General features: G+C 42.9%; 1 protein-coding gene across 4 annotated transcripts in view; it reads left to right on the top strand.

Annotated features, from left to right (window-relative positions):
- The window catches only part of RAD51B (RAD51 paralog B), a 678049-nt gene that overhangs the window by 24134 nt on the left and 627597 nt on the right, over positions 1–26318 (top strand). For all 4 annotated transcript variants that reach the window (XR_004431542.1, XM_033187636.1, XM_033187637.1 and 1 more), the window contains exon 5: positions 23808–23944. Coding sequence is in view for 3 of the 4 variants with exons in the window: in XM_033187636.1 (XP_033043527.1) it covers positions 23808–23944 (137 nt within the window). In the remaining variant the exon portion in view is untranslated. The remainder of the gene's footprint in view (positions 1–23807; positions 23945–26318) is intronic.

Here is a 26318-nt window from a genome sequence, read left to right as displayed (position 1 = left end):
ATAGTGCCCTTCTTTGTCTTTTTTTTTATTTTTACTGGTTTAAAGTTGGCTTTGTCTGTTATAATAGCAACCCTTACTTTTTCTCTTTTCTATTTGCTTGGTAGATTTTTCTCTATCCCTTTATTTTGAGCTTATGGGTGTCATTGCATGTGAGATGGGTCTCTTGAAGATAGCACAACATTGAGTCTTGCCACTTCGTCCAACTTGCCACTCTGTGCCTTTTAATTGGGGCATTTAGCCCGTTTACATTCAACATTAATATTGACGTGTGGATTTGATATTGTCATTGTGTTGTTAGCTGGTTATTATGCATACTTGTTTGTGTTGTTGTTTTATAGTGGCAATGGTCTATGTACTTAAGTGTGTTTTTGTGGTGGCTGGTGATGGTCTTTCTTTTTTATATTTAACACTCCCTTCAGGACCTCTCGTAAGGCAGGTCTAATGGTAACAAATTCCCTTAGCATTTGTTTATCTGAAAATGATCTTATTTCTCCTTTGCTTAGTTTGGCTGCGTATGAAATTCTTGGTTGGGGCTGGGTGTGGTGGCTCACGCCTGTAATCCTAGCACTTTGGGAGGCTGAGGCAGGTGGATTGTTTGAGCCTGGGAGTTTGAGACCAGCCTAGGCAACATGGTGAAACCCCGTCTCTACAAAAAATGCATAAATTAGCCGGGCATGGTGGCATGTGCCTGTAGTCCCAGCTACTCGGGAGGCTGAGGTGGGAGGACTGCTTGGGCCCAGCAGGTCATTCCTGCAGTGACCTGTAATCATGCCACTGCACTCCAGCCTGGGTGACAGAGTGAAACCCTGTCACACACACACCACACACACACACACACACACACACACAATTCATGATTGGAATTTCTTTTCCTTAAGAATGTTGAATATAGTCCTCCAATCTCTTCCGGCTTGTAGAGTTTCTACTGAAAGGTTCACTGTGAGCCTGATGGAGTTCCCTTTGTAGGCGACTTGCCCCTTCTCTTTAGCTGCCTTTAACATTTTTTTCCTTCATTTTGACTTTGATGAATCTGATGACTGTGTCTTGGGGATGATCATCTTGAGTAGTATCTCACAGAGGTTCTCTGCGTTTCTTGAATTTGAATTCAGGCCCCCAGCTTTGTTCTCTGGGCCCTTCAGGTTAGGAACCTTCTGTGTTAGAGGGGCCCAGGTGTTTTTGGATCTCTGGCCACAACACTGATGGATGGTGCCAGCCAAAATGCATTGCTGGGGTGGTGGCAGTGGGATCTGTGCTTGTTCACATGTGCCAAAAGCAGCTGCATTATGGTGGGATGCATGCTCCTTGGCTTGGATGGGGTGCTGGTGGGTACAGGGCTGCCAGCCTTTGTGTGCATATTCACACTAGTGGCTGTGTTGGCACGGGGGTAGTGTGGTGCTGGCAGGTACAGGGCTGCCAGTCTCCATGTGTGTGTTTGTGCTGGTGGCAGTGTGGGGTGGTGTGTGGGTCACTGTCCTCCGTAGGTGCTTCTGCACTGGCAATGGCCACATAGTGATGGGGTTACACTCACGTTGCAGCTGTGGCACAGTGGGATGCATGTGCACATGGGTGCCGGCGGTGGAGGGGAGTTGAGGTCTACTCACACGTGTGCCAGCAAAACGGTAGGGTGGGGGGTGGGGGCGGGCGTCTGTGTGTTCCGCTGGCAAAGCAGCACAGAGGTGGCTGCAGTCAGTGGACGGTGTGGGTGGTCTGGTGTGCCTCAGCGGAGGCTTCTCTGCTGGAGCTCTTGACAGTCAGGCACTAACTGCCAGTGAAGGACCTATGATGTGGGCCCCCTGGAGGCACCTCGGTTGGACATCTGAGGGTACACTGCAAGTGTGCTCTACCAGGTTGGGACCCTGGGAGAGGCCAGCAGACAAGGGGTACTTCGATTGGACTGGCTCCATTTCATATGCAAGACCACCATGATCTGTTCAGATTTGACAATTCCTCTAAGGCTAAAGTCTCCTAGGAGAGCATGGTGAGCCTTGAGTGATGGACAACCCTGGTTTGCTCCACTGCAGACATTACTGCACCAAACCCTCTGGGTTCTGTACTAAAGTCCTACCCCTACCACCTCTCTAAGCACCTCTCCCAGCCAGCTCAAGTGTCCACGCCCTGGAGTGGTCATGGGGTCTCCTGCTGCTAGGATTTCAGAGGTCTGTGGTGAGAGGGGTTTGTTTTTCATCTCTTTAACTCACCCCTTCCTCAGGAGTCCTTGGGGGCCAGAAGTAAGTCTTGGTGTCCTCTGTATGCACGTTTGCACTGGCAGTAGCTATGCAGTGGTGGGGTTACACTCACACTGCAGCTGTGGCAGAGTGGGATAGCCCAGTGCAGGGTTTGCAGCTGCTTCTTTCTTCAGCCCAGCATCTGTATCCTCTCTCTGTCAATTCTCATTGCCTTCCCTCCAAAGATCTCGGAATGCGCCAGTCTTCCCAAAGTCCTTGTCATTCGGTGGCATGTGTTCCTCCTGGCTGCATCTAGTTGGCCATCTTGCCCCAGAGTCTTTTCTCTAATTTTAGGCATTTATTTTCTTCTGGTAGTTTTGGGGTTGGTTTATTTTATTTTATTTTTTCTAATTCCATTAGGTGCAAAGTTAAAATGTTAATTTGAAGTCTTTCTAACTTCTTGATGGAGAAATTTAGTGTTATAAACCTTCCTCTTAATACTGCTTTAGCTGCCTCCCAGAGATTTTGGGAAGTTGTGTTCCTATTTTCATTCATATCAAAGAATATTTTTTGATTTCTGCCTTAATTTAATATTCACCTGGGAGTTATTCAGGAGCAAGTTGTGTCCTTTCCATATCTGTGCAGTTTTGAGAGATCTTCATGATATTCATTTTTATTTTTTTGGCACTGTGGTCTGATAGTGTGCTTGGTATGATTTCAATTTTTTAAAAAAATTATTGACACTTATTTTATGACCAAACATGTGGTTGCTCTTAGAATATGTTCCTTGTATAGATGAGAAGAATGTATATTCTGTGGTTGGTGTGTGGGTCATTCTATAGATACCTGTTAGGTTTAATTGGTCAAGTGTCAAGTTTAAGTCCAGAGTTTCTCTGTTATTTTTCTGCCTTGATGATCTTTCTGTCACTGTCAGTGGAGTGTTGAAGCCCTCGCCCCCATAGTTTTTTGTGACTAAGTCTTTTTATCAGTCAAGAAGAACTTGTTTTATGAATCTGGGTTCTCCAATCTCGGATGGGTATATATTTAGGATAGTTAAGTCTTCCTGTTGGATTGTACACTTTTTGTTGTTGTTGTTAAGATGGAGTCTCGCTCTGTCGCCAGGCTAGAGTGCAGTGGCATGATCTCTGCTCACTCCAACCTCCGACTCCCTGGTTCAAGTGATTCTCTTGCCTCAGCCTCCCGAGTAGCTGAGATTACAGGCACGTGCCACCACATCCAGCTAATTTTTGTCTTTTTAGTAGAGATGGGGTTTCACAGTGTTGGCTAGGATGGTCTCAATCTCCTGACTTCATGATCTGCCTGCTTCGGCCTCCCAAAGTGCTGGGATTATAGGCATGAGCCACTGTTCCTGGCTGGATTGTACCCTTTATCATTATGTAATACCCTTCTGTGTCTTTCTTAGTTATGATTTAAAGTCTGTTTTATCTGGTATAAGAATAGTGACTTCTACTTGTTATCCATTTGCCTGCTAGCTCTTTCTTATCCCTTTTTACTTTGAGCCTTACTTACTTACATGTCAGATGGGTCTCTTGAAGACAACAGGTGGTTGAGTCTTGTCTTTTTTTCAAGCTTACCATTTTGTGTCTTTTAAGTGGGGTGTTTAGCCCATTTACATTGAAGTTTAGTAATGATATATGGTACTTTGATCCTGTCATTGTGTTGTTGGCTGGTTATTATGTAGACTTGATTGCGTAGTTACTTTATAGTGCCTGTGGGCTATGTACGTAAGTGTGTTTTTGTGGTAGCTGATGTTGTTCTTACCATTCCATTTTTAGCACTTCCTTAAGGACCTTTTCTTTTTTTTTTTTTTTTTTTTTTTTTTTTTTTTTTTTGAGGCGGAGTCTTGCTCTGTCGCCCGGACTGGAGTGCAGTGGCCAGATCTCAGCTCACTGCAAGCTCCGCCTCCTGGGTTTCCGCCATTCTCCTGCCTCAGCCTCCCAAGTAGCTGGGACTACAGGCGCCCGCCACCTCGCCCGGCTAGTTTTTGTATTTTTTTTAGTAGAGACGGGGTTTCACCGTATTAGCCAGGATGGTCTCGATCTCCTGACCTCGTGATCCGCCCGTCTCGGCCTCCCAAAGTGCTGGGATTACAGGCTTGAGCCACCGCGCCTGGCCAGGACCTTTCCAAGGTCAACACAAAAGAAAAAAGTCTTAAAGGCAGCAAGAGAAAATGGTTTTTAAGGACCTTAAAAGGTCCTAAAAAGAGAAAACCTTTTAAGGACCTTTTCTTAAAAGGTTGTTCTAGTTGAAACAAATTCCCTCAGTGTTTTCTTGTCTGAGAAGGGATTTATTTATTTTTCACTTATGAAGCTTAGTTTGTAGGAAATGAAATTCTCTGTTGGTATTTCTTTTCTTTAAAGACACTGGAAATAGGTCCCCACTCTCTTCTGACTTGCAAGGTTTCTGCTGAGATGTCTGGTGCAAGCCCGATGGGGTTCCTTCTGCCCGTGCATTACCATTTTCTCTTGCTGCCTTTAAGACTTTTTTCTTTTGTGTTGACCTTGGTGAATGTCTGCATACCTTTGGGATGGTCGTTATGTTGTCTGAATTTCTGTATCTGGATATCTATATCTCTAGCAAGATTAGGGAAATTTTCTTAAATTATTCCATCAAGTATGTTTTCCAGGTTGTCAACTTTTTCTCCTTCTCTCTCAGGAATGCCAGTAATTCATAGGTTTGGTTGCTGCTTTATGTAATCCCACACTTATCAAAGACCTTGTTCATTTTATAAAATAAAATTCTTTATTCTTTTTTTTTTTGAGATGGAGTTTTGCTCTTGTTGCCCTGGCTGGAGTGCAATGGCGCAAACTCAGCTCACTGCAACCTTCATGTCCTGAGTTAAAGTGATTCTCCTGCCTCAGCCTCCCGAGTAACTGGGATTACAGGCATGCACCATCACACCCAGCTAATTTTGTACCTTTTTAGTAGAGGCGGGTTTTCACCATGTTGGTCAGGCTGATCTCAAACTCCTGACCTCAGGTGATCTGCCCACCTCAGCCTCCCAAAGTACTGGGATTACAGGCGTGAGCCACTGTGCCTGGCCTAAAATTCTTTTTCTTTACTTTTGTCTGTATGGGTTAGTTTGAAATATTCTGCTTGGTCTAGTCTATTGATAAATCTTTCAATAGCCTGACAATCATAAAGTGAAGTTTTTAGTTCCAGAAGCTCCAATTGATTCTTTTTTAAGATGTTTATCTCTTTTTTCATTTCCTGGATTGTTTTAATAGTTTCTTTGTGCTGATTTTCAGTCTTTTCTTTTATATCTTTGAGTTTCTTTCAATCCATGCTTTGAATTATTTATCTGACATTTCTGAGTTGCCATTTTGGTTGGGGACCATTCCTAGAGAGCTACTGTGATTCTTCAGTGGTGTTACACAAAATGGATTTTTCTGGTGTCAAAATTCTTATGTTGCTTCCTTCTCATTTGTAGGTGTTGGCACTTTTGGTAAATTTTTGTTTTTTGAGACAGGTTCTTACTCTTTCACAACACACTCTTTCACTTCACAGGCTGAAGTGCATGAACCATGTCCCACTGCAGCCTTGACCTCCCAGGCTGAAGCAATCCTCCTGCCTCAGCCTTCCAAGTAGCTGGGACTGTAGGCGTGTGCCATCATGCCTGGCTAATTTTTTTTTTTTTTTTTTTTGGAGCAAAACTGCAAGTTTATTTTGGTCACCTAAGGTGTGGGGAAGAGGTCTGTCGGCCTCCGGCAAAGAAGGCCGACAGACTCCCCCGGTGGGGCTCTCAGACGGAGTTCCTGCAGTCCTGACACCCGACAGGAGTGGAGGACTGAGAAGGCCGCACGTGGCGTCCCTCCTGAGCCGCTTTTCTAGGAGTGGGAGGGCAATAGGCGGGGCACGGGCGTGTCGGGGGGGCGTTCCGCAGGTGCGACCAGGTAAATCTTGGTCTCTTCGGATTGACGTCACCTGGCGCATGCCCGGTTGGTCTGCACCCTCCCTGGGCGCTGGCTGCATTTTCGGTGCGTGGGAAAAGTTGGTGAAGAAGAACCCGGAAGTGCACCATCTTGCCTCCGTTCGTCCAAACAGTCCAACCTTTTATTGGTAATAGTGATAAGGGGCGCCGTGGTCTGTCTGGCTACTTCCTGCTGTTAAGGGGCGTCGTTAAGGTCGGGGCCTATGGTTGGCATTTGGACGTACGGATAAAGAATAAAATAAGGCACAGTATTAGTATAGGAATGAGGAATGGAAGCATTTGTTGGAATAGGGGCAAAACCCAGAAGGAAGGTCCCGGCAAGGCTGAAGAGTATGAGATAGTTAAGAAAATTTAGTAAGTTTGAGGCGAGTAGGGGAGAGCCAAACTGATTTCCACTGATTGCTTTCGGTAGGGGCCCTTTTTAGCTGGGAATGAGGAACGAGTGCGCAGAGTAGTTGTTGGCCAGGCAGCAATTAAGGAGTGGAGTTTTTGTGGAGTGGATGGCTTTCCGCTTACTCCTACTACAGAGATATTGGATGGAAGGCTAGGTCCAGAGAAGGACGGCAAAACAGAATAGGTAGCCTCGCTGTTGATTAAAAAATTGATTGTCTTACCCGCTACCAGGAGAGTTACCCGCGGCTCGGCGAGGGTGATGGGGGTCCCCGAGTCTCGGCACCTTCAGTTGTAGTTGTCGTCCAGATGTAGGAGCTTGAAGGAGCTCCCAGGATCCTGGGAAAGGGGGTCACGTGGAGACGCAGCACCTGTTCTCAGGGTGGGGCAATCAGACTTCCAGTGTCCTCCCTGCTGGCAAGCAGGGCAGGGGGCTGCTGGTGGACGAGGGTTAGGACATTCACTGGCCCAATGTCCTGACGGCTTGCACTTATAGCAAGGCTGCGTTGGGACTCGGGGACCTTGCGGACACCTGTTGGCATAGTGTCCTGCCTTGCCGCACTTACAGCAGGCTCCTTTCGTGGCCTTGGAGTCTGTGGGGTGTGTGCTCTCTGGCCTGGGGTTATGACTAGGCTGTAAAGCCGCTGCTAGGAGCTGGGCCTTCTGTTTGAGGCGTGTCTGTCGCACTGCCTCAGCCGTCTCCTCTCTGGAGTTATAGACCTTAAAGGCTAATTTAACCAGGTCTTGTATTGGTGTTTGAGGACCATCCTCTACCTTTTGAAGTTTTTTACGAATGTCAGGAGCTGATTGAGAAATGAAATAAGACGCCAAAATGGTGGCCCCTGTGGGGGAGGCCGGATCTAACCGGGTGTACTGGGTTAGAACCTCAGTCAGCCTATTTAAGAATGCGGCTGGATTTTCTTCTGGATTTTGAATAATTTCTTTTAATTTGTTAAAATTCACAGTTTTGTTTGAGGCTGCTTGCATACCAGCCAACAAACACTGAACCATTATGTCTCGCCTACGGCGCCCAGGCTGGTTTGCTTGGTAGTTCCAGTCTGGGTCTGCCGAGGGGACTGCTTGCTCCCCTAGTGGGATGGCGGCGTCAGTTAAATGTAGTTGGTTGGCGTGCTGCCTGGCGGCAGCTAGGATGCGCTCTTGCTCCTCAGGGTTTAGGGTGGAGGTTAGGATAACCTGGAGGTCATGCCAAGTTAAGTCATAGGCCTGACAAAGGCATCTAAATTCCTTTATGTATGTGGTAGGATTAGCTGAGAAATCACCTAAACGCTTCTCAATTTTGGAAAGATCGGCCAGTGAAAAAGGGACATGTACTCTGACTACCCCCTCCGCCCCAGCCACCTCTCGCAAAGGTGCTAACACTGTAGGAGGGTGTGGGCAGAGATAGGGGACTCAAGACAGCCAGTTGGGGGCCCCAAAGGAGGCACGGGACCGAGTGGATTACTAGTAGATAAGGAGGAGGAAGGAGGAGTCTGGATGGGGGGAGGAGGAGGAGTCTGGGCAGGAAGGGAGGGGGGTGGAGAGAGCGGGGTGAGACGGAGGAGTATAGGGACGAGAGCTTAAGGCCCAGAAGACTTGTACGTAATTAATTTCGGACCACTTGCCCAGCCGCTGGCAGAAATTGCTGAGGTCGATCACGCCACAGTGGAAAGGAAAATTAACCGCTTCCTCCTAAGGTCTTGTTCAAGCTGTAAGGTTTTTAAATTGGCTAGGAGGCACCCTAAGGGGGTGCTCTTTGGAAATTTGGACTGGGTGGTTTCCCGTTTGTTTCCTCTTTACTTACACAATGGACACAATGGAAATGGAAGTGGATCTCTGCCTGGCTTCAAAGCGTCCTTTGGAACCAGCAGAGACAGACTGGAGGCTCATGGAGCCAAAGTGGAGATTACCTTCAGGCGGACGTCTCCGTCCTGAACGGGTCTCCCGAGCCACTTGGTGGCTCAAAATGGACCTCGGACCTGCGCAGGATTTTTGGCCAAGGGAGGTAAAGAGGAGACAAGGGCACTTACCCCAGAGAGGCGGTGCTCTTTGGAATTTGGACTGGGGGTTTCCTGTTTGTTTCCTCTTTACTTACACAATGGACACAATGGAAATGGAAGTGGATCTCTGCCTGGCTTCAAAGCGTCCTTTGGAACCAGCAGAGACAGACTGGAGGCTCATGGAGCCAAAGGGGAGATTACCTTCAGGCGGACTTCTCCGTCCTGAACGGGTCTCCCAAGCCACTTGGTGGCTCAAAAGTGGGCCTCGGACCTGCGCAGGATTTCTGGCTGAGGGAGGTAAGAGGAGACAAGGGCACTTACCCCAGAGAGGCCGTGAGAGTGAGGGAAGCGGGTCCCAGGTCCTGGTCCGTCTGCCGCGTGGGAGCAGGAGGAGGTTCCTCAACCCTTAGAGGCCTGAGGAGGGGTCTCCTCCCGGGTCTTCGGCACCAACTGATTTGTTTTTCTAAGACCACCAGAGCGGGCACAAAAGAACCAGCGAGTAGGCAAGTGTAGGAGCAAAACTGCAAGTTTATTTTGGTCCCCTAAGGTGTGGGGAAGAGGTCTGTCGGCCTCCGGCAAAGAAGGCCGACAGAGTCCCCCGGTGGGGCTCTCGGACGGAGTTCCTGCAGTCCTGACATCCCGACAGGAGTGGAGGACTGAGGAAGGCCGCCTAATTTTTTAATTCTTTGTATAGACAGTGTCCCACCATGGTCTTGAACTCCTGGGCTCAAGTAATCCTTCTGCTTTGGCCTCCAGGGTTGGAGTGCTGGGGTGGATTATAGACATGAACCACTGTGCCTGGCTGGCACTTCAAATTTTTGGAGATATTTTCATGCAGGTAGGGTTTTCTTTCCCTTTCTTTTCTTGTATTAATATTGTTGTTTTCCCCTTTCCTTTCCCCACTCACTAAAGGGTGTGACTTAAGAGTATGTCGAGTAGGGTCTTTTGTCTTTGTTTCCATGGCCTTATGTTCTGTCAGCAGGTTGTATATTGGACTGTGGAGTTCATCCTATGGACCGGTAGATGATGCTTATGGGTGAGAGTCAGGGGTGGTGGAAGCAGACAGTTATGTACTTGATATTTGTTTACTGTGAAGAATTCTCTGTTGTTTCAGCTGTTAGGCTAGACTGTGGAGTGCTTCATACCATGTACTTCCCATTTTCTGGGAGTGCTGGGGACATAGCTGGGTAGACTGGATCTCCTGGCTTGTCCACAAATACCCCTATGTCAGGTGTAGTCCCCAACCCTGATGAGGGTGGCAAGGAAAAGCTCCTAGTGAATTGTGCCACAGTCTCTGCGGGAGTTTAGGGTGCTACATGAGCCCCTTCTAGATAGGCTGGAATGTAGATTGTTGCCCAGTCACACCCTTGTTCTAGAGCTCTTGACTCCTGAATCAGACACACACTGCAGCCTATCTCCAGACCACCATATGGTTGAGAGCCTTAGGAAATGTCTAATTTTTGACTCTCCAGGGGAGTGGTTTTTGGGGCAGAACTTCATCACTTAGCTTGGTATAGGTAGCTGTGTGGTCCTCTGCTCTCCAATGTTATGATTCTTCTTCATTTAAGAGCGGGGTTGGGGGACTCCATCTTTGGGCTTCTGCAGCGGTGTGTTGGTTGTGGTGGTGTTGGCTGGTTGTGTCTGTCCATCCAACCTCAGGCAATGGGAGATGTGGTAAAGCACTAGCAAAATTGGAATAGGTTAGGGAGATCTGTAACTCCCTAGCCCCTAGATGGCCAGCTGGACCTCCTGTATGAATCTTGATGGGGTTGGATTGTTGGGGAGCCTCAGGTCCTGACTGTGATGGGAAGGGGTGAGGGCTGATACCTGGGTGAGGGGCTGAACTCTCAGGCAGGGCACTTATGTGGTGGGAGCCCCAGGGAAGATCACAGGTCTGTGGGGGTAAGGTTTTTGATAGGGCTCTGGGCCATGACTGAAATGCTTATGTGGGGGTGGGGTAGGTGCAGTGGATGCCAGAAGGCAGCAGCCCTGGTTTGGGAGGGGGCAGTGGAGGAAGGGGGTCATGTGGAAAGCAGTCTGGCCACCTCTCTGAAGGGTAGCTGCTGGCACTGGAGTTTCTCTCCCTAGCCTGGTGGCAGCAGGGGTGCCCACGGCAGAGGACCTGTTCCGTTGCCTTTGGGAGTGATGGTGGTGGCAGGTGCACCTGGGAAGAGGGAATGGGGAGCAGGTTGGGTACTTCTCTCTGCTGATGGAGGTGCTTGAAAGCAATCAGGCTCTTTGTTCCCTCCCTAGCCTAGAAGTAGCAAGGGTGGGTACTGCAGCAGCTGCAGTGGCAGAGGGCCTGTCAGTTGCCTTTGGAAGCTCCACCCAGAGAAGCAGAGCCACTACTCACATGTAGGGGTAGGGGTGGCTGTGCTGGGGGCCCAAGTCAGGAGGCCCTGCCCTGTGAGGAGCAGCATGGGGCTGGGCCTCTGAGAGAAAAGAGTCTGGGCACCTTTCCTGAAGGCAGCTGCATCCTCCTGGAGGTCTACTTGCTCTCAGGCTCTTCACTCTCTCCCCAGCCTGAGGGCAGCAGGAGCAAGGACCTGGGAGAGGCAGTTGCAGTGAGCCTGTCAGTTACTGCTGGGAGCTCTGACCCAGTGAAATACAGAGCCAGAGCCATGACCGACTGACCGGAGTGCTCAGGTGGTGGTGGAGCGGGTATGCTGGGGGCCCAGGCCAGTGGCCTTGCCTGGCAAGGAATAGCAGAGGCAGGGCCTGCAGTCTGACTGCTCCTAAGCTCTGTGGATGTGGCTTCTGTCCTAGAGTTATGCGAAAGAGCTTGGCCTCCCTTGGTGGGGCTATGACAGCTGGCACCAGGGAACTGAGGGATCCAAGGTCAGTGGGGATCCCTGACTCCATGTGGGGTTGAGCTTCCAAGATGGCTTCCTTACATGGCTTACATGGCTGAGAAGTTTGTCCTGGCTGTAGGCAGTTCTTTGCAGTGTGAACTTCTCCACAGGACTGCTTGAGTGTCTTCATGACACAACAGCTGACTTTCTGTGGAGTACGTGATCCAAGAGTACAGGGTAGAAATGACAATTTCTTTTAAGACAAAGCCTTGGAAGTTACATACCATCATTTCTGCTGTATTCTGTTAGTCACAGACAAACCTGATACAGTGTGGGAGGAGACTACAGAAAGGCATGAATAACAAAGGTGAGTGCCATTGAGTCTTAGAGGTTGCCTACCACTAATATATGCATGTGTGTATACATGTATATGTATGCGTGTGTGTATGTGTATAATTAAAAAAAAATTTATGACCATTCTATTCTCAGAAATGTTGTAGTAGGCAGAGTTTCTTAAATGGCCTCTCAAAGATGTTCTGCCCTAATCCCTGGAACCTTTGAATATGATGAGATATCACTCCCATGATTATTATATGTTATATGGCATAGTTGACTTTAAGATGGGGAGATTATTTGGATCTAATCATATGAGTAGTGAGAAGTAGTGAGAAGTAGTGAGCTTTCTCTGGCTGTTAAAAAGGGGAAGGAAGAAAAGTTTAAAACCCAAGAAGGACTCAGGATGCCATTGCTGCCTTGAAAATGGAGTGGCCATGATTGAAGGAATGTAGGCAGCCTCTAGAAGCAGTGAATGGCCCTGAGATGAGAGCAAGAAAGGGACCTCAGACCTAGAACTGCAGAGAAATAGATTTTGCCAACAGCCTGAATGAACTTGGAAGTTGATACTTACTCTCAACTTGAGATCTTGATTTCAACCTTGTAAGACCTTGAGCAGAGAACGTAGCCAACCCTATCTGGACTTCTGACCTATAGAACTGTAACATAATAAATGGATACTGTTTAAGTTGCCAAGTTTGTGGTAATTTGTTATGAAGCAGTATACAGGTGTCAATGAAGGTGCCTAATTAACTGCATTGCACAATCTTTGTTTCTGGTTAAAAGGTCAAGCCGAGTGTCCTAGATAGATGTCAGATAGATCTGGTGGGTGGGTGGGGTAAGGCAACTGATCGAGTGAAATTACAGTGGATCTGGAGATTGAGAGAGTAAGAATCAATCTGGAAATATTTTGCTGTCATTTTTATAGTTGCTCTTTCCTGACTTTAACTTCAAAATTTCCTAGGTATTTATCATCAGTTTTGACTTACGTGAATGTCACCTAGGTATACTTACATATTCAGTTACAACACCAAGATGAAAAGTGGAAGTAGAGAAGTACTATTCATTCCTAAAGCAGAAGCAGCAGAGGAGAAATCAGAGACACCAACTCTGCTGAACTGCTGAAGGAGGTGAACTACAGGGCATTGTTCCATTCCCTGAGAAGAGCAAACTCCTCAAAGTTTGTATTATGTGGAGATCAAATCAGTTTGGTAGCCTTCTCATATGAGATAATATAGATCAGTGTTCCTCATTCATTTTTTCATTATTGTCTCCTAAGAAGCCTTTTTAACAATTTTTTCTTAACCACACCCTCCAGTGAAATTTTTCTACCACACATATACTGTGTATCTGTTTTTGTACTGTATAAATACCTGTGCTTTATACATAAAGAGTAAAATCTTCCCCCTCCTCCAAAACCAACTTTTACCCTTGGGGTTAATATCACCCATGCTAAGAGTGCATGAGATAGGTGCTATTGTGAACAGGTAAAATTAAAGTTGTACTTAAAGATACAGGTGAGGCGCAGTGGCTCACGCCTGTAATCCCGGTACTTTGGGAGGCCAAGATGGGCAGATCACTTGAGGCCCGGAGTTCGAGACCAGCCTGCCAAACATGGTAAAACCCCACCTTTACCAAAAATACAAAAATTAGCTGGGTGTGGTAGCATGCACCTGTTGTCCCAGCTACTTGGAAGTCTGAGGCAGGAGAATCGCTTGAACCCAGGAGGCAGAAGTTACAGTGAGTTGAAATTGCGCCACTGCACTCCAATCTGGGCAACAGAGTAAAGCTCCGTTTCAAAAAAAAAAAAAAAAAAGAATTCGAAGATATCATCAAAAAAGATATTTTCAGCCAGGTGTGGTGGCTCATGCCTATAATCCCAGCACTTTGGGAAGCTGAAGCAGGAGGATCGCTTGAGACCAGGAGTTTGAGACCAGCCTGAGTAACATAGCAAGACCCTAGCTCTACAAAAAGTAAAATAAAAAAAATTAGTTAGGTGTGGTGGTGCATGCCTGTAGTCCCAGCTACTTGGGAGACTGAAGCAGGAGGATCACTTGAGTTCAAACCTGCAGTGGACTATGATTGCACCACTGTACTTTGGCCTGGGGTGAGATCCTGTATCTTAAACAAATGTTATTTTCATACTGTAATATAATCTAGAATACAGGACCAGAGAACTCAGTTCAACACAGAGAGATGTAATATCTGCGTAGTTCAACTCATGTGTACCTCTAGGATAGTAAAACAGAAGCACTGCTAAATCTGTGCAATGCTAAGAATGATGATTACATCTGGATCCTTGCTGTGAGTAATGAGAAGTGACATAGCACATTTCTGCATTATTTGTATTTCTGGAGTCATTTCTATACTTTGTTCATGACTTTGGGAAGTGAGGTATCTGCTTTTAGTGGAGCAGTTTGGTTTTGGAAGTGACTCCCCTACTATTCCCAAATGTTAGAGATAGAGACAGGATGACAGAGTTCTATTTTAGCATCTTAGTTTTTTCTTTTTTTTTTTTTTTGAGACAGAGTCTCGCTTTGTCACCCAGGCAGTGGCACAATCTTGGCTCACTGCAAGCTCTGCCTCCCGGGTTCACGCCATTCTCCCGCCTCAGCCTCCTGAGTAGCTGGGACAGGCGCCTGCCACCACACTCAGCACATTTTTTGTATTTTTAGTAGAAACAGGATTTCACCATGTTAGCCAGGATGGTCTCGATATCCTGACCTTGTGATCTGCCTGCCTCAGCCTCCCAAAGTGCTGGGATTACAGGCGTGAGCCTCCGCACCTGGCCAGCATCTTAATTTTTTTCTTGGAACAATTTGTATTAAAGTTATTTTTATAATTGGCAGGATTCGCTGTGGCCTACATGACCACAGGAAATAATAAGGCAGGGATTGTAAACTCAAATGCCTATAAGCACGAGCCATGTAATAGAAGTACATGAAACAGTTAAGTGTAAGACATAGATACTTTATTAGTTGATTTCGGCTGCTGACAACAGCAGCAAACATTTATTTTTTTGCTCATGGGTCTCCAGGTCTGCAAAGGTGGATCCTATCTTCTTCAGGCTGCAGTCAGGTTCAGATGTGCCCCACAAGTTGTAACAGCAGCAAGAAAACCAGAGAGAGATTTCAAATGGATGTTCTTTGAGTACAGTCTGCTGACATTCGTTTATTCTGCCCTATGTTTTGAAAGGCGGATAACCAGGCCTCTGTTCTAATACAGGTGTTTAGCATATGTGGTTGATTGGACCATTGTTCCCAATTCTTCACTTACTCTGTAATTTAGAAATAAACATTCTGCTTTATAATGGTTTACTGGGGTCTGTGCACATGTTCAGTAACTGTTGTTAAATGAATGATTATATCCTTTAATACTGTTTGATTTTTGTTAATGGTGGAACTTGAGGTACTTGTCATTTCCATTCCCTTCTGCTTTTTCTGCTCTTTTCCCATCCCTACTCTTCTTCCCTGCCTTCCCATTTACTTCCAAAACAGCAGTGATCAATATGAAAAAGGAGGGAGTGGCAGAGAGAATCCAAGACATAAACTCTTCCACATGTTGGTGTAAAGTAATTTAAGATCAAGGTTTCTTTCACAAGGCAAAATGCAACTTGGCCTTTCTGATATTCTTTCTTTTTTTTTCTTTTTGTGGTTTTGGCTTTAGGATTTAGAATGTTAGTTATTTTAAAAATGAGTTATGTAGGTCTGAAGACCTACTCATATTTCTATATAATTGTTGAGCAAATGGAGACAAGTAGTTAGATGCTGGAGGTCATTAAAAACATGCTCACTGGTTTCAGATCAGAGCCAGGCATCCTTAAATTGTCTTCTGCCAGGTATTGGCTTGGCAGATTACACTGTCCAGTTGCCCTCATCTTGAATGTGAGGAGAGTTAACTTGATAAGATTTTAGGTCCTAACTGGTCCAGATTTTACATTCCTCTCAGCCATGTAAATTTTAAGATGAGGAGGCTTCATTTTTACTTTAGTACAATTAGACTTTTTCTTGGGAATAATTCTCTTTCCTCTTCAAACCAATTATTAACATTTGATCCTTTGCTGATATTTGAGTGATGTTCACTACTGACTTTTTTCCAGTTCTTTTACATTTCTCAAGCAGGTTGTTGAAACTTTGGCTCTAACTATATGAAGTGAATTGCTTTTTTTACTGGTGTTTTTGGTGTGTAAATATTGTATTCAGTCTGAGTTTCCAAGAAGCAAATAACTTAGCCTATTCTGGTTTGGCATGTTTTCTCTTTCTAACCACCATTGGGGTAGAAGCTGGGAACTGAACACAACTTGAAATTTTGTGGTTTGGGTGCTAGAATTCAGAGCTAGACTATCTGAAGCTAAAAATTATTAATGTTGGAATATTTTTACCCACTAAATAAACCTGAAAAAACAATGAAATTTAACTCCAGGCAGCCCATAAAATCACATATGGTATAATTTTTTTGAGTCTAGGAAGAGAGGAAAAAAATTTGTGAACAGGATCTGAGATTGCTAAAAAAAATTAGAAATTGTTTATTATAGTTTAAAGTAAATGCTACTATCCAAACTCGAATTCAAACTCAACAAACAAACAAATCCAGAAATCTCTTACTGTTATTCACAAGATGTTTTATTTTCTTCAAGACTATACTGAATCAGTACATAAAAATAATGAAGTAGGGAAAATACCAGTTGCCCTTGTTTAACTTTTCAGCTGTTTTTTTACATGTTTTCTTTGAAGATGGAATAGTAAAGTAATACTTTACATTTTCAAGGTACTTGATACTTTACTGAATATTTCCATATATATCATCTTAATTAAAATAATGGCTTGTTTCACCCTTTTAAAAATCACAAAGTATTTAACAGTTTTAAGCTCATTAAATCTGAGAACATATCTAAAACCTGGCATATGGATAGTATGTATAGAAAGGCTAGTCCTTTGTTCTTATGCTAGTTAGCACTCTAATGATATTAATGATGGAAGATTTTTCTCAGCCCCTTTGCTGGACTTGTGACAGGGGTACCCCATTTACTTGGCCTGCCATGCTCAACCCCTTGTAGGAGGGAGCACGTGAGTGAGCAAGTGTGGGATCTGGCTGGCTGCTCCAGGTGCCGGCAGGAGCAAGCTTCATGCCCAGGTGTGAGTGAGCGAGTGGCCAGCACGGCTCCGAGTGCCAGCAGGAGCAAGCTCTGTGTGGGGTCTGTGGCCAGACTAGGCATGAGCTAGTGAGTGTGGGATCCGGCCAGCCACTCTGGGAGCTTCCAGAAGGAACCTCCATGAAGGGCCCGTGGAGGAACCCAGGTGAGGGTGCCTGTGACCCCAAATCCCCAGAGTGGGTGTTACAGTGCTCTCTTAGTTCTGCCCTCTGCGGATGGTGGTGTGTTAGCAGCTCAGTTGGCCCCTTGCCTCATTATGTGGGGCAGTTGCCCTCTGCTGGCGAGGGCAAAGGGCCAGCATGACAGCATTCTGGGTACCCGCACTTGGTGGGCCCCTGTCTGGCATCCAAGAAGAATGAGGTCAATTGGACAATTGAAGGATAGTGAAGGTGGATAATTTTATTGAACAATGAAAATGACTCTCAGTGGAGAGGATATAGCTAGAGAGGGGACCAGAAGGGCAGGTCATCTTCCCCAAAGTCGAGTCATCTCTTCCTCAAAGTGCAGCTGTCTTCCCCAAAGTCTGGCCATCTCCCTTAAGTCCGGCTGTCTCCTCCTGTACTGATTGAGTTTGGGTTCTTTATAGGTACAGAATGGGGAGTGCATGCTGATTGGTTTGTAATTATACAAAAAAGTTTAAAGCAAGGACACCACTCAAAGGTGGGCATGACAGTGTAGAAAACCAATTAGGAAAGGGTGGGTGTATATAAAATAGGTGAAGGGTGAGAGGATCAGTCCAGAGGAAAGCGTGCCAAACAGGAAGATGAGTTCTCACTCTGGTCAGGGGATTTAACCTGTAGCTTGGCTTTCAGACTTTGAACTGTATCTGGCTTGGAGGTGGGATTTCACCAGGTACCTGGCCCTACCCTATCTGCCTAGGCATTTGACTGCCTCCTGTTGCTATCATTAGTAAGCATAAGCATTTCTTTGTTTCAGGATCTACTTTCAACTTTTACTGACAGAAGTTTCCCTTGCTCTGATATCTGGTGACTAATTTGATCCATGTTGTTTTTGAAAATGAAGAAAGTTCCATAAAAAATGTTTAGAGCTCTGAATTTAGACTAGCATTCTCCAAAGCAGGGTATGTAAAATGTTTCATTAGGTTGTGGGAAGAAAATATTAAAACTTTTATTATTTCAATCTAACAAATGAAATTTAACTTCATTAACATTTAATCAGTGGATTAACACTGACATCCTCACTTGGTCTGTGTGTCAGGTTGTTAGGTATCAGTTATAGTGCACGAGGAAAGCATGCAGGGGTTGACAGAGGTCCCTTGCTGCTACCTTTATTTTCAACATACTGGGATGAATTATAAGTCTGCATATATCTAGTTAGGTGGATGTATGGATTTAACGAAATCAAAGCTTGCAAAACAGATAAATGGCAAGAAAGATTCCTGCAAAAAAACTGTAAATTGTATACAATACTAATAATGAGAGTGGAAGTGAGCCACACACATGTATAGGTCAGAGCAGATGCTTCTCCTATGATACTCATGAAGTAAAAATCAACCACAATCTAATGTCCAGAAAAAATGAAATTATAAGCGAGACAATTTGATAGATGGAATTATATTCATTATTGTTAACAAAGAAATACTTTCTGATATTTGATTCCCTTGAAATACTGGCTAACGATAGTAGGAAGCCATCATAATTAATGAACATGTGGGACAGGAAGATAAACTGACAAAAGTTTTTCCATGACATTTAAAGTTATGTGATACATAACTCAGTATCTAGAAAAATGTCATTAAAATTAATGATAGATATTTAAAAGCCTCTTTTGTGTTTTGTTAATAGCAAAAGACCAAATACAGTACATTATTAGTAACATTAGGGACACACTTGTTCATAAAATGGATGAAATAAAACAGAAAACAATATGGCAACAATTTAAACGATTTTTTTTTTTTTAAGACGGAGTTTTGCTCTTGTTGCCCAGGCTGGAATGCAATGGTGCGATCTCAGCTAACTGCAACTTCCACCTCCTGGGTTCAAGCGATTCTCCTGCCTCAGCCTCCCGAGTAGCTGGGATTACAGGCATGTGCCACCACGCCTGGCTAATTTTTTGTTTTTTTAGTAGAGACGAGGTTTCTCCATGTTGGTCAGGCTGGTCTCGAACTCCCGACCTCAGATGATCCGCCCACCTCGGCCTCCCAAAGTGCTGGAATTACAAACGTGAGTCACCACGCCCGGCCTTAAATGAATTCTTTCGTGAACAAATACTTTCAGAAGATGCGTACAAATCTTTGAAGATGATTTGAATCATTGAGAACTTAAATTATTTAATGTGAGAGGAAGCTATATATTTGAAGTACAGATATTTCTAACAAGGCTCAGATTATCATAGTAGCTATATTTTGTTTCAATAATGAAATACATGAAGAACTAATTTCATTTTGTGCCATTAAAATAAAGATGTATCAGGGAAGATATATTCTTGAAAATAAGTGACTTTGTGAATACAAAACAATGTATATTAGAGAATTTCCTGGGATAATGATAGTGTTTTGACTTTATTAGAGTTTAGGTTGCATACATGTATGCACTTGTTCAAATTTATGAAATGGTAGACTTATAATTTGCACATTTCAGTGCATGTAAAATTGCAAAAGAAAAAAGGAATAATACATAATAAATTCTAGTTAATACTATGCATGCTGGACTATTAGAGGGAAACTATATTAATGTGTTTGACTTACTTTGAAATGCATTAAAAAAACCCTAAGATGGATTGGTGAATGGATTAATCATACAGAAAGCATACAGTATAGTCATAGTATAGTATAAGAAATACAGTAAAAATTGTAAATGCAGAGTGCAAGTGGTGGGTATATGGATGGTCCCTGTAAAAGTCTTTCAACTTTTCTGTTGCATCATCCTTAGATAATATATAGCAACACATAGGTTGATGTCAGATGTGCAAAGTTAGTATTTCAATATGGTATCAATGTTGTTAATTTTTCTTAAAATCTGACTGTTAGGCTGGGCATGTTGGCTCATGCCTGTAACCCTAGTACTTTGGGAGGCCAAGGCCAGAGGATTTCTTGAGCTCAGGAGTTCAAGACCATCCTGGGCAACATAGTGAGACCTTGCCACTATAAAAAATTAAAACAGCTGTGTATGGTGATGTGTGCCTGTAGTTCCAGCTGCTTGAGTGGTGGAGGTGGGAGGATTGCTTGAGCCCTGACGGCAGAGGCTGCAGTGAGCTGTGATCGTGCCACTGCACTCCAGCCTGGGTGACAGAGCGAGACCCTGTCACAAAACAAAACAAAAAAACAAAAAATCCTGACCATTATATAGAATCCCTATTGTAGATGAGGAGTGACTATGAGAATCATTTGAATCACAAGAGCATTTCTGATTATCTTACAGCAAAGATTGTAACAGAATCATTGAACTTAAAAGATGGGTTGGCTAGGCATGGTGGCTCATGCCTGTAATCTCAGCACTTTGAGAGGCTGAGGTGGGTGGATGGCTTGAGTCCTGGAGTTCAAGACCAGCCTGGGCAACATGGTGAAACCCAGTCTCTATGAAAAAAAAGCTGGGCATGTGTGAATTTGAGGCCACTTGCAGTATGTTATGTTCATGCCACTGCACTCCAGTCTGGGTAACAGAGTGAGACCCTGTCTTTAAAAAAAAAAAAAAAAAGAGTGAAGCATGTTTTTTTAAAAGACAAGAGATGTCAAATTTGCTGACCCTTTTTGTGTGACAAGTGACTATGTAATCTGCATTGCAGATTAAACACCAAACAACCAACCAATCAATGTAACACTCTTACTTCATTTCTTCAAGGTAAAGGTAATGTTTTAACAAGGAGTGAAAATGTAACTGCCTTTTATGAAGGTTGGGATAAAAACACATCCATGTTTTTAAAATCACTGTTTGGAATATTTCTTTTATCATGTGATTTTTGTTGTCAAAGATATGTGTGTCTTATGAAAACTTACCTGCACTCTTAAAAAATACTTGGAAAAATATTTTATATACTCTTCAAATATGTTCCCAATAGAGGTTCAGTCGGTGGGGGGGAAGAGGGAATAGGTGAAGGAGAGATGTTGGTAAAAGGGTCTCAAGTTTGTTAGACAGTAGGAATAAATGTTGGTGATTTATTGTACAGCATGGTAACTGTAGTTAGTAATAATGTTGTATATTTCAAATTGCTAAGAGTAGATTTTAAGTGTTCTCACCAAAAAAAAGATAAGTATATGAAGTGATAGGTATGTTAATTAGCTTGATTTAACCATTCTACAATATACTGTAAACATATTTCAAAATATCGTATTGAACTCCATTAATATATATTATTATTTATCAGTTAAAAAATATTAAAACAAGCAAAACCCATGATACATATCTGGTGACAAATGAGTATTGTGGTAGAAATTCATCAAACTGCTCAGATGTGATTCGTGTACTTTTCTGGCTGATTGTCATACTTCAGTAAAAATAAATAAATGTAAGCACACACAAAAAAGTTTCAGTGGGTTTTTAAACCAGTTGTTAAAAGTGTTAAAATGTGGCATGTTTTGCTTAGTCTGCAAGATCAATCGACTTGAAGGAAGATGGAACTTTCTTAACCAAAGATCAATAAAAACGTTTGCATATTTGATGGAAGGTATTGAAAAATGCAAGTAGTAATTTAGTTAAGTCCAACAAATGATGTATTTCTTTAATGTCAATCCTTGCATCTTTGTAATTATCCCCTTTCAGCTATGCAGCCATTACAGTTAAGTACTGAAAAAAGTGGAACTTAGGACCTGACATTTCAATCACCGAATCACAAAATGTTTACGTTATTATTTTTTTTAAAATGCAATTTGGTTTCTTATTATTTTCATTATTATCATTGCTCTACTAAAAATAGTAAGCTTTTATGAGAGCAAAAAGATCTTTTATATACCTAATAAATATTATAAAATGATTTTTAATGTTTGTGATTTTTAATTTATACTTCGTGTGTGTTTTATACTGTACAGGATATATTAGTAAAATAGTATGTATATAATAAATATGCATATATTGGAGAGTTTACTAAATTTTGTTTAGATTGCTTTTTTTGGCTGGTTTGTTGGGGTATGTGGTCAAAGAAGTTTGGAGAACTCTCTTTACTGATCACTCATAATCTGGCAAGCTATTATTGACAGGAGTAATTATTTACTCTTAAAGTCTAAATGATCATTGTAAAGATTATAAACCAGCATGTAGTTTTAAATATGGGAATTTTTTTTTTTTTTTGAGACACGGTCTTGCTTAGTTGCCCTGGCTGGTCTAGAACTCCTGGGCTCAAGTGATTCTCTTGCCTCAGCCTCTGGAGTAGACAGGCGTGTGCTAAACATTTGTGTTTTGAAGTTGAACATTGATAAATGAAGTTTGTCTTTAGACTAAATTCTGAAATGGTGGTTCTCAAAGTATATAATAACATCAGCATTACCTGGGAACTTACTAGCAATGTAAATTCTCAGGCGATAACCCAGACCTACTGAACCAGAAATGCTGGTTAACAAGCCTTCTAGGTGAATCTAATGCTCACTCAAATCTGAGAACCACAGATCTAGATGATTTAGATTCATGGATCATTCCTACTTATTTCTTCCTACTTTATAATGTATCTGAGACAGTTTCTTTATTGTATGTCTCAGTTTTAGCCCAGACTTTTTTTCCTCTCTTAGATTTTTTTTTTCTTTTCCCTTCCTCTCCTCTTCCCTTCCTCTCAATGTTAAAAAAAATGTTCTTTAGTGTTATTTTCACAAAGAAATAGTGCATTGGTTCTAAAAATTTGGGTGCCACAACTAATGTGACAAATAGCATATGTTTAAAGGAGATATTTCTAAACATTTTCAAATTAATTTTGTTAACTACTGTATTAGTTTGTTCTCACATTGCTATAAAGAACTGCCTGAGACTGGGTAATTTATGAAGAAGAGAGGTGTAATTGACTCACAGTTCTGCAGACTTAACAGGAGGCATGGTTGGGAGGCCTCAGGAAACTTACAGGGGAAGCAAGCACATCTTACTATGGCAGAACTGGAGAGAGAGAGAGAGAGAGAGAGAGAGAGAAAGAGAGAGAGAGATCTTACTAAAGCAGAACAGGAGAGAGAGAGAAAGAGAAAGTGCCACACACTTTTAAACCATCAAATCTTGTGAGAACTCACTGTCATGAGAACAGCAAGACGGAAACTGCCACCATGATCTAATCACCTCCCACCAGCCCCTCCTCCAGTACTGGGGATTAGAATTCAATATGAGATTTGGATGGGGACACAGAGCCGAACTACTTCTAGTTACACTTGAATATAATTAATTTCCTATTATTTCCTGCCTATACTCTTTTGGTTTCAACTTCTATAATCTCAAAATAGTTTTCTGCCAATGAAGATTTCAAAACAGACATTTCAAAGTAGGAGTCACCTAAACTCAACAGTTGTTTGTAAAACAATGAATTTGCTTTATTTCTCTTTCTACATACATATATGCATACACATACACATTTTTATTCGCTGAACTGTTTGAAAGTAAATTGTATACATCAGTACACTTCACCCCTAAATACTCTTAAAAATATGGATTAAAGTAGCCCTTAATGGGACTAGTACAACATTGTTTTGAAATGCTAATTTGTAACAAATGCTCAGCCATTTATTAAAGACTCTTAAATATTTTTATGGTCCTAGTGTAAGTATCTTTATGAGGGAAAGGTGTAGAATGTCAAGTTATGATGGTATAAATGAGTGAATGTTTCAGCCTTTCTCAACTAAAAGTTTCTCATCTTAACTACAAATTACAGTGGATGATTTGAGTGACTATTTTCTCAGTTCCTCCAAGGATAGTACATAACTAGTGCCAATTCAGATGCAGAGGGGAGAAGTTAATTCATTACATACAATGGATGTCTTGGGCTTAATTCTCTCCTGGGAACCCAGGTTATTTGGACTGCATATATGGCAAGGTCTTAAAAGGATTTTGCTTTGACTGGCTTGTGATGTTTATCCAAATAACATTTTTTTTTTTTTTTTTTAAGGTTACAGGTCCACCAGGTTGTGGAAAAACTCAGTTTTGTATAATGATGAGCATTTTGGCTACATTACCCACCAACATGGGAGGATTAGAAGGAGCTGTGGTGTACATTGACACAGAGTCTGCATTTAGTGCTGAAAGGTATGAGATTATATTATAATGAGATTATATTATAATGTTTTACTTTTGTAACTTATATACAGCATGAAAGATTTACACATAGGTTAATATCCCCTCTCCACCCCCCCTTTTTTTTTTCTGAGATGGAGTCTTGCTCTGTCGCCAGGCTGGAGTGCAGTGGCGCGATCTGGGCTCATGGCAGTCTCCACCTCCTGGGTTCAAGCAATTCTTCTGCCTCAGCCTCCTGAGTAGCTGGGACTACAGGTGTGCGCCACCATGCCCAGCTAATATTTGTATTTTTAGTAGAGACAGAGTTTCACCATATTGGCCAAGCTGGTCTTGAACTCCTGACCTCAAGTGATCTGCCCGCCTCGGCTTCCCAAAGTGCTAGGATTACAGGTGTGAGCCACTGTGCCTGGCTTTTTTTTTTTTTTTTTTCTTTTTTGAGATGGAGTCTCTCTCTGTCGCCTAGACTGGAGTGCAGTGGCGTGATCTCGGCTCACTGCAACCTCTGCCTCCCAGGTTCAAGCAATTCTCCTGCCTCAGCCTCCCGAGTAGCTGGGATTACAGATGCCTGCCACCAGGCCTGGCTAATTCTTGTATTTTTCATAGAGATGGGGTTTCACCATATTGGCCAGACTGGTCTCGAACTCCTGACCTTGTGATCCACCCACCTCGGCCTCCCAAAGTGTGGGATTACAGGCATGAGCCACCATGCTGGGCTACCCGCCCCCCCCACCCCCGCTTTTTAAGAGCACAGAATGCTGTTTTAAATAAAATTTTCTTTTAAAATTCACACAGGAAACAGTTTCTTTTTGTCTTTTGTATTCCTTATTGATATAAGTGGGGATCTTGGCTAAACTGTCTTTTGCAGAAAGTCAGGAAGATATAAGTTGAAAAAATAAGGAGGAATTTAAGTAGAAAATGGGACAAAGGGTAAACTAAAAAGAAAAACAGCAGGTTAGCTGCTTTATAAGGACAGATGTTTCTCAACTTACAATGGGACTCTGATTATGAAATCCAGATACCATTTCTTAATAAAAGGAACAAGGGTTCCTTGGGGAAATGGCTAACTCAATTCTGGGGTAGGAAATTTTAAAGTTGAGTGTGAAACATCATATTAGTTAGCGAGGAAGCTACAAAGGCTATTCGGGGGTGTCCAACAGACTCAGATGAGGCTCCCACTGGCCAGAGACCGAACAAATTGCAGATCAATGTGAATAATAATAGCAGTGGATTAAAACATGAAATAATTAAATGAGTCCATAATGACCTTAAGAGATGAAAAGGAACCAATTGATTATCATTGGAGGGTTCTGAAGAAGCAACTCATTATTGTGAAAATGGGCAAAAAGAGAAGTCAAGCATCTATTTTTCTGTTTTTATATGAACTATGTTACTGAGTAATAAACTGATCTTTTTTTTTTGAGACGGAGTTTTGGTTTTGTTGCTCAGGCTGGAGTTCAGTGGCACGATCTCCATTCACTGCAACCTCCGCTTCCTGGGTTCAAGTGATTCTTGTGTCTCAACCTCTGAGTGGCTCCCAAGCGTGCGCCACCACACCAGCTAATTTTTGTATTTTTAGTAGAGATGGGGTTTCACCATGTTGGCCAGGCTAGTCTTGAACTCCTGACCTCAGATAATCTGCTTGCCTTGGCCTCCCAAAGTGTTGGGATTACAGGTGTGAGCCACTGCGCCTGGGCCTAAATTGGTCTTTTTTTTTTTTTATATATATATATATATTTTTATTATACTTTAAGTTCTAGGGTACATGTGCATAACGTTTATATCATGTATAACTCCCCAATGCAATCCCTCCCTCCTCCCCCCTCCCCATGATAGGCCCCAGTGTGTGATGTTCCCCTTCCCGAGTCCAAGTGATCTCATTGTTCAGTTCCCACCTTAAATTGGTCTTTTTATGAATGTATCCCAGTAGTAAATGAATAAGGAATGTTAGAATATTACCAAATTACAGACTCTTGACAATCTAATGGATCTAGGCATTTAACATCACGAAAAGATGACGAGTCACTGGGGTACTTTCTGATGGAAGAACAATCAAATTTGAATGTGATCAAGGCTTCAGATCCAGCCACCAATTTACAACATAGCTAGAGAAGAGAGGAACACGTCAAACTACTCTAGAAAATGCAATTAGCAGAATCCAAACTGTGGGAAATAACAGAACAAATAACTTGGTTACCATAACAAATAAATTGTAAGATTAAAAAATAGTTGGAAGGGAAACCTTTGGATTAAAACAGATTTAAAAACCTTATTGATCAATTGCTGTGTGATGAGCTTATTTGCATCTTGACTTAAATAAGTGGCTAAAAAAAAAAAAAGAATCGAAGAATAAACATTGAGACCACTGGAAATTTGAACATGAAAATAT

The sequence above is a fragment of the Trachypithecus francoisi genome, unplaced genomic scaffold, assembly GCF_009764315.1.
Source record: "Trachypithecus francoisi isolate TF-2019V2 unplaced genomic scaffold, Tfra_2.0 Lachesis_group3, whole genome shotgun sequence".
NCBI lineage: Eukaryota > Metazoa > Chordata > Mammalia > Primates > Cercopithecidae > Trachypithecus > Trachypithecus francoisi.
The sequence above is the reverse complement of the archived record's forward strand: the minus strand, read 5'-3'. Positions and strand labels throughout refer to the sequence as shown.